This window comes from Tursiops truncatus, chromosome 20, assembly GCF_011762595.2.
Source record: "Tursiops truncatus isolate mTurTru1 chromosome 20, mTurTru1.mat.Y, whole genome shotgun sequence".
NCBI classification, from domain to species: Eukaryota; Metazoa; Chordata; class Mammalia; order Artiodactyla; family Delphinidae; genus Tursiops; species Tursiops truncatus.
In genome coordinates, this window is record NC_047053.1 from 42,316,241 (window position 1) to 42,333,884 (window position 17,644).

Consider the following 17,644-nt stretch of genomic DNA (forward strand, 5'->3'; position numbering starts at 1 on the left):
CATTGTTTAGATGGGGAGGCACCTCCTCTAAACCAAGGGGGAAAGTCAAGGAGGGTGAAGTCCGGACACGGCGGGGGGACCTCAGTCTCTCAGTCTAAGTTGTACTCATCCAGCTGGCATGTCCCTCACAATGAACCTGACGACCTTACTCGGCTCCCTGCCCCTGCCCCCATCCCAGATGGGAGCCAGGGTGGGGTTCGCAGTGACCCTGGACGTTTATGCCTTGTTTACTTGGAGAGCCTTTTCTCCCAGAAGGCCTGGTTCCCTTCCTGTGCCGAGCTGGCAGCAGGTTGGCCGTCCTGGATGCCAGAGATGGCACGGGGACGGGCAGGCAAGGCCCCCAGGGCAGGACCACGCTCCCTCCGTTCCTTACGTCTGCCCCAGCTTGTGACTGCCAGCCTCTCAAGAGAGCCCAGCCGCTGCTCAACCCCAAGAGCATATAATCAGCCCTCACCCCAAAAAGGGAAACATGCCCCCTCGGAAATGGTTCTTCCCCCAGTCTCAGCTGGAAGCAATGCTGTCTTGTCCTCCTGGAGCAGCTGAACATATACATAGATGTCGCCCCTCCCTCCCCATCTGCACCCTGTCGCGTTGTAGTCGGATTTGTCTGTTTATGCTTGGATTCACCTGAGTGACTATGATAGTGAAAAGAAAAAAAAAAAAGGAAAAAAAAAAAAAAGGACGCATGTATCTTGAAATGCTTGTAAAGAGATTTCTAACCTACCCCCCACGGGAGTCCTAGATGTCTCTCACCCCCCAGCTGGGACTTGGATCCAGAAGGCCAGTGTGACTCTCTTCTGTGGGGCCTCCCAATTTTTGAAAGACTTTCATCAACATCTGGGACCCAGCGGAGACCAGATGCTGACATCTGAGAACCCTCAGCTGCAAAGAAGGCCTGAAGCACAGGAGGAGGACAGAAGCTATGGTACCCCCCCCTTCCCGCACCCGGGGCTCCCTTCTGTCAGGCAGGGGGCAGTGTGTCTTGTGGTGAAGATGGCCCTGGAGAAGCCCCACAGCAGCCTTGAGAGAGGGTCGTACAACTAACTCCTTGCGTCACGAGTGCCGGCTGGGGAAAGGTCTGCAACCCACCCTCCAGCCCGGGGTCCCGCTCCGAGCTCTCCCGCGGGAAGGCTGGCCCAGGCCTCCCCACCCGGGGCCTGATGGCCACAGCAGGGGTTAGGATGCACTGCCTGCCCTGGACTGGCCCCAGGGGCCTGAGCCGCCTGACAAGGGTGACAGGTCAGGAGACAACCATTTCCAAATCCTTGGCCAGAGCCCCTGCTGACCTTGCATGAAACCCATCTCCTGCCACGGGGAAAGGGAAGCAGCCTTTGTAGAAATCTGCTGTTTGAAGAAAATCAGCAACCTCGGCTTGGTTCTGCCACTTCTGATTTGGGTACAGTTAAAGGCAACCGTACGGGGCTGGGTGGTTGGAGTCCAGGGCCAGACGCTTCATCTGCAGCCAGAGGATCACCTGGGCCCCAAACTTCCCGCAGTGCGGCGGCTCTCCTTTGTCCTCTGGGTCCCAGCTGGTCTTGGAAGGGTTCTGAGGAAGAAAGAGGAAACTTGGTGTGAAGATCTGGTAGCTGTTAGAGATGCAGCCCCTCATTACTGCCACCAATTCTGGCTGCATTTCTTGAACCTCTCCCTGCAGTTTCTTCACCCTGCCCTCCAGTACCTTTTTCCGAGGGCCTTACTCAGCGGGCACCTCGTGTTGCGTGGGCTGTCGGGAGCAGCCTAAAGAGCGTGATTTAGGGTCATCAGGTCAGTGCTGGCAGGGAGCCTGCAGAGCGCAACGCTGGCTTGGAACCGTAAAAGAGGACACGGCCCCCAGGGCTGGGCACTCCCCCACCGCCGTTTCTTCCAGGGCCGGTGTCCCTCGGGTGGGCTAGATGGGATACACTATCCGCCTGGTCGCTTCAAGCTCTGCATTCACTTTATCAAAAGTTCCATTTAAACTGACTTCAGTGGTGAAACCGTATCCTGTTGGCAACTGCGTGTTGTGCTCCTGGTGGGGCCGTGCGGGGGAGAGGAACCTGTAGGAGAGTTACCACCGGGCAAAGGGGAGTCTTGGAGAGCAGGAGTCCAAGGCCTGGTAATACTTTTCTTCCTGATTTCAACCACGTGTGCTAGAGGTCCCTTGGGATTTCACCTTCTCACCGACAGGTGCCACAGGCTGCCAGCTAGTTCCCATCTCCTTCCCGGCCAGGTGCAGGCAGTGAGGCTTGTGGAGGAATCCGGAGATATGGTTGCTGTGACCTGCTGCCCTTTCGCGGGGTTCCCAAGCCCGCAGTCATGCCTCCCGAACACGCTGGCATCCTTTCCTTTAAGCTGCTGGCACCTCCACGTCACCTTTCCCACCAGCTCCGGACACACAGCCTGTACTCCTAGTAGCTGCTAAGATCTCGTCACCCTTAAATCTCTGTCCTCCAAGGAAAGCAAAGAGGCAGGGATGAGGGCAGACGTGGAGGTCATCAGCTTGTCCTGTCTACAGATCTGTGGCTTCAAGAGACTTCTGGTTTCTCTTCAGCTTTGGAAAGGGTTACCCTGGGCGCTGACCCAGAGTCTCGCCTCCTGACGGACTCAGCCCCGTGAATTTGCAGTGTTGCGCAGGGCAATTTCTGGCACTTGCAAGTCCCATGATTCCTTTGTTAATTTTGAGGGTGGGGGGAGGGACATGAAACCACCTTAGCTTAGCTTCCTGTCTGTGAATGTCCATATGGTGTATTGTGTGTTTTAACAAATGATTTACACTGTTGCTGTAAAAGTGAATTTGGAAAATAAAGTTATTACTCTGATTAAATAAGGTCTCCATGTATGGATTCAAAGGACCAGAAAATGATGTATGATTTGCAGGTCCTTTCCCAGCCTTAGAGAACTTAGCTCAGGAAATGACAATATTGTTAAAACCTGGACATCAGGATTTACCAGCTGGGTCTGGGGCCCTGAAGGTGAAAGAGCTCTCAGACTTGTTCATTTTCAGGTGATTCTCTCGTTCTGGTGCTGGCAAACCATCCTGGTCCAACTCAAAGGGCAATACCCTTGTGGGTGAGCTCACAAGGCTGCACTCAGTTTGTAAGACCCAGCCCACTGTATTCAAAGCTGAGAACACTGGGGTGGCTCTAGGAACCCTTTCTACCCCTGGAAATTAGCCTAGGGGCCTGGGGCTGAGGCAGGACACTAGGCCAGTCAGCTGAATGAATGGCTAGATGCCTTGCAGGATTACAGAGCTGCTTTGCTCTCTCCTTTGAGCCTTATTATAGATTGGAGAGTGTTTGCTAGATCAAGATAGGGATACCAGGTAGCCCTTGGCAATGCTACAAAGGAAAACAGAACAGAACCCATCATATTATTGTTCCTTAATAATTAGGTCAAGGTCATAACACTCAGGCCTTTGATTTTTCATACAGCTTCAAAATACTACTTTTCTCAGCTTTTCCTGATGTGCTTTAGCCACTGCAGGCAGAAGCTTAAGTAGAGCAGGTCTTAACTGCAACTACAGAAGCAGCAACAGGGCAGCCAAAGAGAAATGCTACCTCAGAACTCGTAGGTTTCATAGTCAGGAGAGGCAGCTGCATTGGCTGTGTCAACTTGACTGCTATGAAAAAAAAAAAGGAAAAAAGGAAGTAAAGAGAGTCGCAGGCCTGCCCACTTATTCATCTTGTACAAAGAACACCAAGCATAGCCTTCTCAGAAGAAAGCTGCTGAGAACCAGCTCAGGTTCCATGCAAAGTATATACATGTCTGCAGTGACCTCAACCCCAGAAAAGGTGGATGATGGAAAGTGAAATATCCATTAAAGAGCAATTTAGAATAGATTAAAAAATGTCCCAATGCTGGCCGGCCTCACTAGAAGAAGGAACATTAAGAGCAGTGGATCAATTACTTACATCCAACAACAAAAAAAGACGATTTACGAAGACGCCCTTCCTCCTGGCGTCTCTCACCCCCGCCCCGGTGAGAACCACTCTCTCTGGTGACCATCAGAGGACCCTGCCCGGTGCCCAGAAGACAGTGGGGACTTCCCAAGGTTCACAGCCAGTCGGAGGACCCAGAGAACAACTGCTCCTCAGGGAGGCTCCTCAGCCACCACCAGTACCATGTCCTGTAACAAGAAGGGCCTGGCATACAACATTCTGTAACTTTTTTTTTATTATTTTTTTCAATTTTTCCTTCCTTTTTTTTTAAGCACTAGTCTGTGCTTTGCGAACAGAATCAAGACATTAACAAAGATCAGCTTCTCTGAAGAAAAGCATTTCTATAGAACAAAGACAGCTACATGTTTCGCTGCCAATACACAGCTCAAAGCAGGAAAAGAAAATATTTACAAAATACAAGGTTTTTTTTGTTCTTTTTCTTTTTTCTTTTTTTTTTTACAATGCTAAAAGGGTTATTCAGAATTTTCAACCTTATAAATAGAAGAAGCACTTTATGCATAGGGATATGGTGCATTATTGTTTTTAAAGAAACAATGACAAACCCTTTAACTTGCAAACAGAATCAAAAAAAAAAATCACTAATGTTGAAAATTGTGAAAAAACCCCAACCATTAAGCAGTTTGTCTACTATTTTTATACGATTACAAAATGGCAAAAAAAAAAAAAAAAAAAAGTCCTTATTGCCCCCCTTTTTGGTGATGTGATCATAGATGAGACAGGCACAAGGTTAACCCGGGGGGGTGATGGGGAGTGATAGGAACCACAGCTAGGACCAGACAGTGTTCCACAGGCAAGGGAGCTCGAAAGAGGAAGGACCTGACAGACACTGACAGGGAACTGGACGGGGGTGGGGAAATATGACCAAATGACTCGGTGAAAACAGAATTATACAGGAGAGATGGCTGCTCATTTCCAAGACCCCCTAGAGTCTGCAGGGGAGTGGGAAGAGAGATTAAGTAGTCCTAACCCTACCTCCACAGACCAGGTTAGGGGGGGAAAACGTTCCAAGTGGAAGGACTGTGTGCGTGGGCGTGTGAATGGTGTGCGAGAGCAGGTGAGAGGACACGAAGGGGCAGGATGGGGACCTGAACAGCCGCAGCCAGCTTACCTCAGTTAAGAAGTCAGAACAGGGATGACCGAATGCAGAGGAAACCCAGAACAGGTCTCCAAGACCTGGGTGACAAGGGGAAGCCATTCTGTCAGCTGAGAGCTGGGTGAGAACAGCTGGAGTTCAGGCCAAGAGGTTCTGGTGGAGGTGCTCCAGCACAGACGACCAAGGGGACCCAGCCGGGAGGGCCGGAGCTGAGCTAAGCAACAGAAGGGACGGGGTACGAGCCCAGAGCACACTGCTCTCTCCCACCCTAACCTCAGGGGGCAATGCTGAGCTGGAGGTTCCTTTCCCTCTGCCCACCTGGCTGTCCCACCCTGCCCACAGGGGCGCGAGAGGGGTGATCATCCAACATGGCTAAGTCCAGTGATTCAACAGTGCAGAGGATGTGCCAGGACCAGGCCAGCAGGGTCTTATCCTGAACTGTGTGCCAACTGGAGGAAGTGCTCAGGTGTGTGACGATAAACATGGAAACCAAAACATAAACAAAACAAAAATCAAAACAAGAAAGAAATTATCAAAGTAGAATCTAAATTCCTTAAATTCACTAAAAACTGTGAAAATTTTCGGCATATGATGTTTGAATATCAAACGCAGAGTTTTCTGAAGCTTTAATGCCAATAGTGAGTCTGTTTAGATTCTCATATCCCACTCATCTGTGAGTTGGACGCTGAGCTGTGACTGTTGCCGCCAGATGCCGACTCTTGAGGGGAATGATGGGAGGCGAGGTGGGTGCCACCTCTGTCTCCCGGCCAGTCTTGCTGCCTGAGGTGCGCCGAGTGCAGCGGGACGCCCGTTCCTGTGCATCCAGTTGGTCCTCACTCTCTGCCTGGGGACTATACGCCAGGGGGAAGGTTCGCCGCTCCCATGGCTGGACAGACTGCGGGCAGATAAGATGTCTTGGTGAGGACCCAGTCCCAGCCCGCCTCCTTCCCCAGACATGTGGACTGGAGGCCATGACCAGTCTCTCTAGAGTTCCTGGGCTGGCCCAGAGAAAATTATCAGAGTGGGCAACTTTTTAATGATAGCCAGTTCCATGGTACCTTCAGAAAGTCAATTTCAAGTTCAGTCCCCTGTCCCCTTCAAATTGGGGGGGAGGGGAGATCCATAAAATGAAGATACATCTTGAGCAGGTACTGTCCCCCAACAATCCCATCCGCCACCCCGCTAATCCCACGGAAAGGCAGCGTTCCTCACCTGCTCGTCGAGCCCCAGCTCTGGTGTGGAACAACGGGTGTCTTCACTGGCCAGGTGTCGGAGAGTGTCCCGCGCCACGGGAGTGAGGGGGGCTGAGTGCAGTTCTGGGCTAATGGGGCTCCTGGGGGACTGCCCGTGGGAGAACTCGGACAAAGAGTGGCTACTGCTGACATCAGGGGAGGCGGGTTGAGGGGTGGAGGGGTTGGCACTGCCCAGCTGGGGCGTTGTCCGGCCGTCCGATGACCTGTAAGACCTGTATACCAAGAAGCACGAATCTGAGTGCCTGGGTAATAGGTAATTTCTCATGTGTCTGTGTTTTGGGTTGGGGAGGAGGCATGAAAAAAGCTTCCCGACCAGAGAAGCTGAGGCAGACTGACACCAGCAGTTCTCTCCTAGGAACCACAGACCCCTCACTTTCTTCCACTGCTGTGCACACGGGCAGGCACACAACACGGCACCTAAGAGCTGTGTACGCCTGCCATCCCAGGAAAAGGCCACGGCCGAACAACGCTGGGGGTATCCCTGGCTCAGTGCCCAGTGGATTCACAAGGGAAGGGGAATTAGCCCAGACTTTGAAAACTGCAGGCAAAGTAAAAAGCAAAAACAAGAGCCCTAAATATTTCTACTTGAGAATCCTGAGGGCTTCTCACTGTAACACTAAAGGGAGAGAGGGTAGGACAGTTCTTCCAAATAAAGCAAGACCACAACAATCAAACTCCACTGTTCAAAGGAGGTTAACTTGTGGCGAGGCCTCCAAAGCTCCTCTAATCCAGTCACCACAACCCTAACCAGCCTCCCAAATGCCATGACAGCCTCCTCCTGGACCCCGGGAGACCACGGAGCTCGTCAGAACTGGACAGTCACCGCTCAGCAAGGTCCAGCATTTGACTGCTTACACCCTCATTAGTCCCAACAAACACCACAGAACGTCTGCATTCTCAGCCATCGACAGGGAATGAATATGAAGAACAACTAAGTGGCAACTCCATGGACACAGCCAGGGTCCCAACTCCCCGCTGACCCTCCCTGCACAGGCCCTGGAGGCCTGTGCCTGCTCCATCACCTGCTGCCCCGCCGCTGAGGTGGCACACTCGTGGTCCACAGCCACCGAGCCCTCTCCATCTCCTCACATTTGGCATGCAGGGCGGCGAAGGCTGCGTCAGACAGGTCCTCTATCTGCAAAAGAGCATCTTCATCGATCCCCCCTTTCCTCCAGGAAGTCAAGTTTCAGTGCGTAGACCAATTCTAGAAGCAGCCCCACCCCACACTAGGCTCTTCCTGGTCAGGACAGGAATACAATGAGCTTGCACTTGACACCCACAGGTCTTGAGGCATCTGCAGTGTGTGCACCCACGAGTTCATGTGTTCTTCTAAGAGCGAACGCCCATGCCATTACCTCCTCATTCTCCTCGTCAGGACTCCCCTTCAGAGACCGAAGATCAACCTCCCGCCAGCTGCAAAACCAGGAAGGAACAATTGTGAGACGGCAGGCAGTCTGGGCAGGATAAGTACATCCGTGCAGGAACGAGAGCTCTCCACCTGCAAGTGACACTGCTCTCTGCTGGGCCTGCTTAGCCCTGGGGCCTCTCTAAGAGGTCCCACACTCAAATGCGCACAAGGGGCAGAAAGAGGGGAAGCAGGCTGAGGGTGGGACTAGAGCTGGTAGATGGACAAACTCAAGCAAAAGAACCTGTTTAGAGGGGACCAGCAGTACCCAGCAGCAGCTGATTGCTGCCACACGGGAGTGCACATACAGGGTTGCCCAATCTTTTGATGTGTCAACAAAAGCTGGAAATAAACATTCATATGTGAAATCCTGCTTTGATGCTAACAACAAATTCAGTATTTTAAAACATATTTGTATGCATCAAACAAAACATGGCTATAGCCAGTTTGTGGCCTGTGGTCTGGTTGGTGCTCATATAATGGAAGAAAATTATGTAAAGAAATAATTTCACTCTGATCAGGTAGACCTTCTCTTAAAGAGAAGACAACAGCCAAGGCTAGGCCCCAAAGCTCAGTGACCAGAGGAGAGGGAAAAGGGCAACGACAGCAAGACCAGCAAGAAGAGCGCATCACCCAGGGCCTCTTACCTGGGAGTAAGGATCTCCTTGTACTGTAGCTTCTCTACACGGGTGGTTGCAGCGACTGACATTGGGATGACAATGTTGTTAATATCGAAGGAGCTCTCTCCCCTTCTCCTCCTTACTGGCTGCTGTAAGACAAAGGCAAGTTTAAGAGGGAGGAACAATTCTACGTACCTCAAATTATACATCTGAGATTTAAAACAGGATCAGCAATAACCAGGAATCTGGGTCTTTGGGTCGGGCCCAGGCAGGGATGGCAGAGCTGCTTGCACCTAGGAGACAGTCCCCCAACAGCAAAGCGCACAGGGGAAATACTAAGCGGTCCTGAGGAGTATCTTCCGTCCACAAGTCTCACTTGCACCCTCTTTCTTCATGGGCTCACGTGAAAAGAGACTTCTGTTGAAGCTTACAGGGGTGGGTATCCCGGGGCCTTGAGTCAATTGCCACGGTTTCTACTCCTCTACGCACAGCCTTATTAACAACCCCAACTAAATCTTCCTTTCTGCTTCCCCTTTTATCTCTGTCTATGACACAGACCCATGGGGGATCCTAAAAGCAATGCTTCAGCCTGGTGGTGATTCTTCGGGTTAAAAAGATGAATTCCCCTACCCTGAAAGATGCCCAAAGGACAGGCCCAGCTCAATGGATCATCTAACCTTGGTTGTCATGGAAGCACCTCCTTCTCGTAGATCTGAACTCTTCAGCTAAATCTGTACCAACCATCTGCTCAGCCCTTATGTGATTTCCCCTTCTGGCTATTATTCTGAGGGAAAGAGCTAAGAGCGTTCTAGCTATATCAACAGAGACGAGTGGAGGGAAGCCTTGGCTGTACAGCTCACACTCCTGGAGAAAGGAAATTCACTCCTATAGGAAGTTAAGATCAAACCCTTGGGAAAGAAGACTAACAAGGATCCAATATCAGAGGCGGCGGCGGGTATCTGCAGCAAGCGGGAGATCGACGGAGGAATAAAGCAGGGAGCCAAAGGGCATGGCTTCTTAGATGGAGGGGCATGTCCACGAGCTGCCTGTGCCCAGAGAGCAAACACCCTGCCCTGAAACAGAGAGACCGGCGATTGAGCCGTGAGAGCCCAGAGTGAAACAGTGGGATGACAAACATGCTGCCATGGTGACAATACAGCTGCAGACAACTAAGAGGCTACATTCAAACCCAAACCACCAAGTGTGGCCAGCCCAGAGTGAAGGAAGATGGGGAAGAGGTTGTTCCCTACAGCTGACCTCTCTACTCTCTGTTCCCAGAGGGGGATCTATGACTGATTCATCGTATCATTTCAGGACCTTCTCAGAAAATGTTGAAAGGCAATGTTTCCTGGGCCAGGATTTTAGCTGCTGTCACCTACGATTTCAGGTTATTACAATGTCTTTTTCATCCCAGTCTTCTCCTCTGTCTAAGAATAGACTGTCACTGACTTCACAAATTTAGGGTAACTGGTTAACCAAAATGGCTGAAGAGACTTTTGCAAGTCTTGCCTGGCTGAGGATTAGTGACCTCACACCCAAAGGCTTCTGCCACATCTCTGCTGAACTTACACACCCCACTACAAGAAGTGTACCTTAAGAAAGCCTCAAGAGATAGCTTTCCCTATATCTTGGTCAAGAATGAATGTGAGGGCTTCCCTGGTGGCGCAGTGGTTGAGTGTCCGCCTGCCGATGCAGGGGACGCGGGTTCGTGTCCCGGTCCGGGAAGATCCCACATGCCGCGGAGCGGCTGGGCCCGTGAGCCATGGCCGCTGAGCCTGCACGTCCGGAGCCTGTGCTCCGCAACGGGAGAGGCCACGACAGTGAGAGGCCCGCGTACGACAAAAAAAAAAAAAAAAAGAATGAATGTGAAACTGCTGGCAGAAACAGGAATGTACTTTCCCTGAACCTCCTTGGGCCTGCTGTTAGTGTCTTCAAGGCAAAGGGACAGGAGCGGGTTGTGGGGTTCAGCAGGCTCCAGCTCCCACCCTACATTTAGATTTCCCAATTCCATGAGGCACTCATTTGATCTAACTTAACTACTTTCTCCTGTTTGGAACGAGGTGGAGGGCAGGTGATGGGAATGGAAAGTGGTTCCCACACCTGGCTGCACATCAGACATACGATGAGGAGTATATTTGAAAAAGAAGAAACAGGTGCGGGGGCCCCTCTCTTCTAACTACCAAATCAGAATATCCAGGGCTTCCAAGAAAGAAAAGAAAAAAGGCCATGGAGGCGATTCTGGTGCGTCTATCAGCTCTTGTGGCTTTCTGTGGGAGCACTACCACATACACCCCATCCCTCTCCTCCCCCACCATTTCTCCAGTGTCTTGTAGCTTCTCTACCTTATTTTAACTACCCGGCCTATCACTCTTCTTGCTATTATATAAATCCAGATTCTCTGAAAAAATCCGGCAGCAAGAGCCTTAAGGGTCAGCACAGTGCTATATACAAAATTTGTACTCATTAGACAATAAGTAAAAAATTTCAAGTGATCCAGGCCTAAGTTTACACTCTCCAGGCACAAGAGGGCGGCAGGTGAAAAAATACTGACGTCTCACCAAGTCTCAGAGAAGACTTCTATTAGAATTCGCCTCTTTAAAATAGTTTGGTTTTTCTGAGACCCCCTACTAATGGACAACTGAGTTAGTGATAGATACTACACCACCTATGGAAATTTGTGGGTGGGGAGGGGAGGAACAAGGAGGTCACTTGGAAAAGACTCTGATTTTTTTTTTTTTTTTTTCGGTACGCAGGCCTCTCACTGTTGTGGCCTCTCCCGTTGCGGAGCACAGGCTCCAGACACGCAGGCTCAGCAGCCATGGCTCATGAGCCTAGCTGCTCCGCGGCATGTGGGACCTTCCCGTACTGGGGCACGAACCCGCGTCCCCTGCATCGGCAGGCGGACGCTCAACCACTGCGCCACCAGGGAAGCCCAAGACTCTGATTTTTAAGAGTAAAGACAGACAATGTGAAGAATTCCTACCTGATCACAGCTCAGTGAGCACATTTTGTGGGCTTAGAAGTTTCTTGATATAAGCTCTGAAGGGGCTTCAAAGCACCTGTATAAGTCACCTCTGTAATGCCCCAACCTAGGCTCTCTTTGTGCAGCGTGATGGTAAGAGAACTGGCTCTGCAGTCAGACTGCCTGGGCCTGAATCACAATTACACCCTCACAAGTCACCTCACTTTATGCAGCTTACTTAACCTTGGAAAGACTCAGTTTCCCTGCCAACAAAACGGGAATCTTTTATACCACCTACGCCTCAAAGGGCATTCATTAAAGGATCGAATGAGGTAACACACATAATGCACTCAGCGCTGACACAACAAACATTACAGTTGTATTGTTTTATTTTTTACCATCTCCATTATTATTATCATTACTATATAAAGGACCCTTTTAGTGGGCACAAAGCAGCTACAGGTGTATGTGTTCAAGGAGGCACACACTGAGTAATTAAAACACTAGAATGATATTAATGTCTGGAATGGCCATGCAAACAGCTTTCGGGGTGGAGTGTGGTACCGCAAAAGCGGATCAGGGGCCAAAGAGCCTGCCGTTATGAGCATACTACATGTCAGTACTGCCAGCGTGGCCTGCTGGATCTGTAATTCTGCTCTGTACACGTAAAAAACATGGGCTCTATGTCCCGCTTCCCTTGCAAGCACCCTAACACACCCAGTGTTTATTCTCAGCACTCCAGCTCCACTCCCCAGGAGAGTAAAAACAAGGAAATCAAACGTCTCCAATGCCCACAGGCATCTCTCTTTTATCCCTCCTCTCATGTTTACTTAGCCCAACAGAGTTAGAGTCATGATACTGTTGAGTTCTGTGTGAAACTTAGTCCCACGCATCCTGAATAGTCATAGATCACCCAAGAGTTTGTCTCTGCATCAAGCTTTCTATGGCTGGCTCAGCTCAGATCCATGTCTACTGTGAAAAACAACTCAAGGAAAACAATGTAACGGAGGATCAAATAGCACCACTTTGACTTGAAAAAGACAAATACGCCAAGATGAGTCGAGTCCCCATAACTGCCCTGGCCCTTACAACCCTCTCTCTACACTGTCCTCCAGACCCACTGGAACGAGCTGTCACTGCAGAGGGGCTGTCCAACTCCACGCAGGTACTTACAGACGTGCTGGCTGTAACCTGTGGACTAGAGCTGGTGGGTGCAGAGGTGTCTGATGACGCGGAGAGCTGTCGCACCAAGGGACTGTGTGGTGGGTGGTGGGTGGCCGCCAAGTAGCTCGAACTGCTCAGGTCCGTGTGATGCTTCAACACTGCAGAAGTCAACAGAAAAGAGGAAGACGTGGCTACCTCAACCTGCTCTACTTCCAGCACAAGCCAGGAATGCCAGCAATATGCAGTAAAGGCAAAAATGCTTTCTAAGCCTAAAGGATAAAAAGATGAAGCAAACTGGTTGACGGGAGGTAGGGATGGAGCAGAGGTTGCTACAGAGTAAGAAGTGACCTACACTTAGAAGCAGTAGGGCCCCTCTACTCTGCCTTCCTAGAAAGTGAAGGACAAAGCTAAGGGCAATTATAAGAAGCCCAGGCTGCCCCAGAAAGCCCTGAGCAGGTGCAAACGAAGGCAGAGGTGCCGGGCCTGGCCCTACCTTCACTTCTCTCGGATGAATGGTCTCGCAATCTCATTTTGCTGTGGTTTGGGTCATGCACGGGTGGCGGCGGGTTGAGCGAGCGCTCTGCTTTGGGCGCTGTCACTCGCTCCACCATAGGCACGGCCCCCACATCGTCTAAGTGCTGCCTGTGGGTCCTGTCAGGCCGGGTTTGGTGATGGGACAGCTCTGAAGAGGGGAACAGAAAAAGAGCTGTGAAACACCTCCTCTCAATCTTTTCTTATTTGAGTTCCGAGCTCTTGAGTTCTCTCTAGGTCAGTGATAGACACCCAGGGCAGCAGGACAGTCCTCTGGGACTGACGCTTCTGGCAAATAACACACTGGCCAAAACAGGCCAGGAAGCCCACAGGGCTCTCAACCAGAAAAAAGTGACACCAGACTACAGAAGACAGCCTGCCCACAGATGGATCCAATGCCATGGAACAGGTGGCTGTTCACTGAGCCCCAAGATACATGGTGTCTGGAATAGCTTTCACAGTCCATCCGAGAGCATCTAAGACAAGTAGGAAAAGACGACTGTGAGCTGAATTTACATCAGTCAACTGCTTCTCCCAACCCCGACACAGTGCCATAGCCATACCAGTAACCTAAGAACATAAAAGGAATAGGAAAGTAATTGGAGGACTCTCTGGACCCCTGAAACTTACTGGCTGTTGTCAGGAAGGAGTTGACCAACTTGTGCCTGTCTTTACGAGTTGGATCAGGGAGACTGCCTGGCATGGGTGCTCTGTGCTTAAGTGAAAACTTTTTTGGAGGTTTGATTTTGTCAAAAGGTTTGTTCTGCCATTGAGATTTCAGCATGCTCTGGAAGTGCAGGCTTGTGGGAACATCTGCAAGAAACACAAAACACTGCGGTTTTAGTCCAGACACCTGGGCTCTGGGCTCTTCTCTCACAAAGTGAGGCGTGTTCACAGCAACTCTAGGTCACCGGTGAGCAAGACCCACACTGCACCCTTCTTTTATTTACCCAGTGGCAGGATGACCCAAGCAGGGCAAGCACTGTCAAGTGGAAGATCTGTTTATTGGAACTTTACTGAAGGTCATTCTTTTATTCACAGACAAGTCACTATTGCCTTTTATTTGCAAGTTCCAAACAAAAAAAATCTAAAACACCTTTTGTTAGATTGATGAACTTTTCTTTGTTCCTGTGTTCCACCAAGTCTGTTAATTTTACTGGTTTGAAAGATTGATAAACATCCTGTTCTTATCCTTGTAGAAACTGAAATATTTCGACCTACTTCTTTCTATCAACATAAAGTTAATCAGGATATATTCATTCAACAACTACTTACCGTCTATTATTTTATCAGACACTGTACTGGGTACTACATCTTCCCCTAAATAAGAACTATACTATTCTCCCCGCTCCTTCCTCCAGACCCTCACCACCTCCCACCTGGGGATTACCTAGGTTTTTAAGTGGATTAGTTAATATTCAATATCGTAAATTAATCTTTTAGACTTAATTATAATTTTTTAACCTTCTTTGGGGGTTCACCACTGTTTCTTGCATCTTTCCATTTTGTTAGTTTCCTCTTTTATTTTCCTAAGAATGTGGCCTTGAGTAATTTCTTTAGAAATAGTATTTCTAGATTAAAACCAGTTTTCTCTCAGACTTTAAAGCTATTACTACAGTGTCACCAATAAGATGGAATCTGACTCATTCACTTGTAGGTGCTCTGTTTCTTCCTTTAAACTTTTTTTTGGGGGAAAAAAGCTTGTTGTGGTACTCTATAGGTCAATTTGGGGAGAACTCTAATACTGAGTCTTTTCAATCAGTGAACGTGGTACACCTCTCCATTTATTTAGGATTTCTGTAATTTTCTCTCATCAGTGTTAGGTAGTTTTTATTGTACAGTTCTTTAAAAAAAAAGTTATTTATTATTCATTAACTTATTTAGCTAGCTGCACCAGGTCTCTTAGTTGCAGCACGCGGGATCCAGTTCCCTGACCGAGGATCAAACCTGAGCCCCTGCATTGGGAGTGTGGAGTCTTAACCACCAGACCACCAAGGAAGTCCCCATTGTACAGTTCTTATACATATTTTGTTAATTTGATATTTTTGATGACATTATACATGATAGCACTTTTAAAAATTTCAATTTATAATTGTTTACTGCTAGTATGTAGAAATACAGTAATTTTTAATATAGTGACCTATATCCTGTGATCTTGCTAAATCCATTATGAAGTTTTTGTTTGTTGTTGTGTTGTCCCTAGAATTTTCTACATACACAAGTATGTCACTTACAAAAAGCTGTTTTACTTTCTAATTTGTATGCCTTTTATTTCTATTTCTTGTCCTATTATTCTGGGTAGAACCTCTAGTGGCAATCTGAAACTTACATTTTTCCTTTTTATAGTCTCATTCTGAAACTTCACCACCATGGATATAGGTGTGGGTCTTTTTTCAGGGTTCTGAAAAACTTTCCATGGTCCTTTTTAATCTGAAGACCAGAACATCTCTCTTTAGCTCCCAGTTCCTCCTGGGAATCATTAACTACCTGGGACATAGTCAAAGTCCAAGCCCCTGGGACTTCCCTGGTGGCACAGTGGTTAAGAATCCGCCTGCCAATGCAAGCGGCGTGGATTTGAGCCCTGGTCCGGGAAGATCTCACATGCCATGGAGCAACTAAGCCCGTGTGCCACAACTACTGAGCCCACATGCCACAACTACTGAAGCCCACATGTCTAGAGCCCGTGCTCTGCAACAAGAGAAGCCACCACAATTAGAAACACTTGCACCACAACAAAGAGCAGCCCCTGCTCGCTGCAACTAGAGGAAGCCCAGGCACAGCAACGAAGACCCAATGCAGCCAAAACTAACATAAATAAAACAAATTTAAAAAAAAAAAAGGTCCCAGCCCCTGAGTTCATACCCGCTGCTGTAGCAAAGAATGAAACACCACCGCTTTATGGAAAAGGGGAAAAAATCCAACCTAGCTATATTCCAAAACAAGTCCAAACTTATCACCCAGGCAAATGCCCAGGTCCCATCCGTAGTTCTGTGTCCTTTTTCACTGTGGGCAAAGAACCTTCCCCTACCAGCTCCTACCCCATAGAAGTTTACTCAAAAGCATGTGCTTTGGGCTCCCCTCTTTTCTAGTTTTATTTCTTCACAGTTATCCTGTTTGTTTTCCAGCTTTCAAAAATCACTCCAAACTCTATTCACCAATGGCATGCCTTCTTTTTTTCAGAATTGTTAGAGGTTTATTTAGTGTATTTTCTAAACATTATTGGGGTTTTGGTGCCCAGGGAGGATAGCTTAATCTGATGTGCTTAATCTGAGCTAGGAATGGGGGGCAAAGAAAAGGGGAATAAATGAACATTTACTAAACCCATTATACTGTGGCTGGCACTTAATCTTCGTAACAATTCCATGATGTAAACATTACTATGCTCCCTTTAAAGCGAAAAAACAGATCCAGAAAGGTGAATTAACTGTCAAGGTTACACAGTTTAGTAAGTAACAAGCAACATTCAAACTCAGGTCTGTAAAATCCTAAAACCTATACTCTTAGCCACTACACCATGAAATTATTCTTTGGCCCAGAGAATGGAGCAGTTTAATCCTGGGGTGAAATCTGATATTTCTCAAATTATTCCCAAGGAACTGGAGAGTACAGGATATTTTTCAAAAGAGTTCTGCAGTGTAAAAAAGAAACTCCTTCCTATAGCACAGACCATGTATTTCATGACACTTCAAAGAACAAGATACATCTCTGGGAACAGTGCTATCTCCTGAAATTTTTTCCCATAATCATTCTTTCTTTTCTACACTTAAAAACAAATTCACCTATCCCAAACCTTAACACAAATATATCAGCTTTCAGCCAGGCCAACGATATCAGAGCTCATTGTACTCCCAGTCCTTAGATCCCACCCAAGGCCCTCAATAAAATGGTTTGATTTTCCCACCCCCCCAAAGGTCAAATGTTAAAAAAAAAAAAAGATTTCCCAACTAAGAATTAAGTTTAGAGGTATTAGTGGTAAAAATTCCTTGCTCTAACTCAGAGTGGTTGGGGAAAAGTATATAGGAAATAAAGCATCGTCTAGAGGAATTCTGAAAGCTGGGCTGAGCTTGAAGGTATAAAGAAGGCTCAAGAAGTGGTAGAGCACCTCCTCTATATCCCAGGATACCCCTTGGTCAGCAGGAGAGTTATTCCCCCTTGGCAAAGTTTTTTTTTTTTTTTTTTTTTTGCCATGCCACGCAGCATGCAGAATCTTCCCTGAGCAGGGATCGATCCCCCTGCATTGGGAGTATGGAGTCTTAACTACTGGACTGCCAAGGAAGCCTGCAAAGGCTGTTTAATGGGACTACAAAAGCATAGTAGTTTCACTGTCTTTTCCTTTTATTTTCCACAGTCACTGTGCTCCCAAACCTGAAAATTAAGCCAGGGAGAAAAGGAAATAGGATATGGTTATGGTGGAAATTAGTAGTCCTAGACACGGGTCCTCGTCCCATCACTGAGTAGGAGAAAACAAGAACAAATCACTTAGCTGGGCTTTAGCTTCTTCATCTGTAAAATGAGGCAGCAAGACTTGATCAGAGCTGGTAACATCCTAGCACACATGCTCTAGCTCTCTCCTCTTCTGTCTGCTGCAGGCACAGGCTACTCGCAACATTCTTTCTGTTGTACCCCAAGACCTTAGACCCATCTCAAATAATTAACTAGTTAATTAAATCCATACAGA

General features: G+C 48.3%; 1 protein-coding gene across 7 annotated transcripts in view; it reads right to left on the bottom strand.

Annotated features, from left to right (window-relative positions):
• Nucleotides 1–4,134: 4,134 nt before the first annotated feature.
• KANSL1 (KAT8 regulatory NSL complex subunit 1) overlaps nucleotides 4,135–17,644 on the bottom strand; it is a 168,145-nt gene continuing 154,635 nt past the window's right edge. For 6 of the 7 annotated variants that reach the window (XM_019944325.3, XM_019944328.3, XM_073798200.1 and 3 more), the window contains 8 exons: nucleotides 13,597–13,779; nucleotides 12,929–13,117; nucleotides 12,445–12,593; nucleotides 8,337–8,458; nucleotides 7,640–7,697; nucleotides 7,307–7,419; nucleotides 6,244–6,496; nucleotides 4,135–5,926 (listed from right to left, as the gene is read on the bottom strand). In XM_019944325.3, the coding sequence (XP_019799884.1) occupies nucleotides 5,699–5,926; nucleotides 6,244–6,496; nucleotides 7,307–7,419; nucleotides 7,640–7,697; nucleotides 8,337–8,458; nucleotides 12,445–12,593; nucleotides 12,929–13,117; nucleotides 13,597–13,779 (1,295 nt within the window). In that variant the 3' untranslated portion in view covers nucleotides 4,135–5,698. The remainder of the gene's footprint in view (nucleotides 5,927–6,243; nucleotides 6,497–7,306; nucleotides 7,420–7,639; nucleotides 7,698–8,336; nucleotides 8,459–12,444; nucleotides 12,594–12,928; nucleotides 13,118–13,596; nucleotides 13,780–17,644) is intronic. The other variant, XM_019944329.3, reaches the window with a different exon arrangement.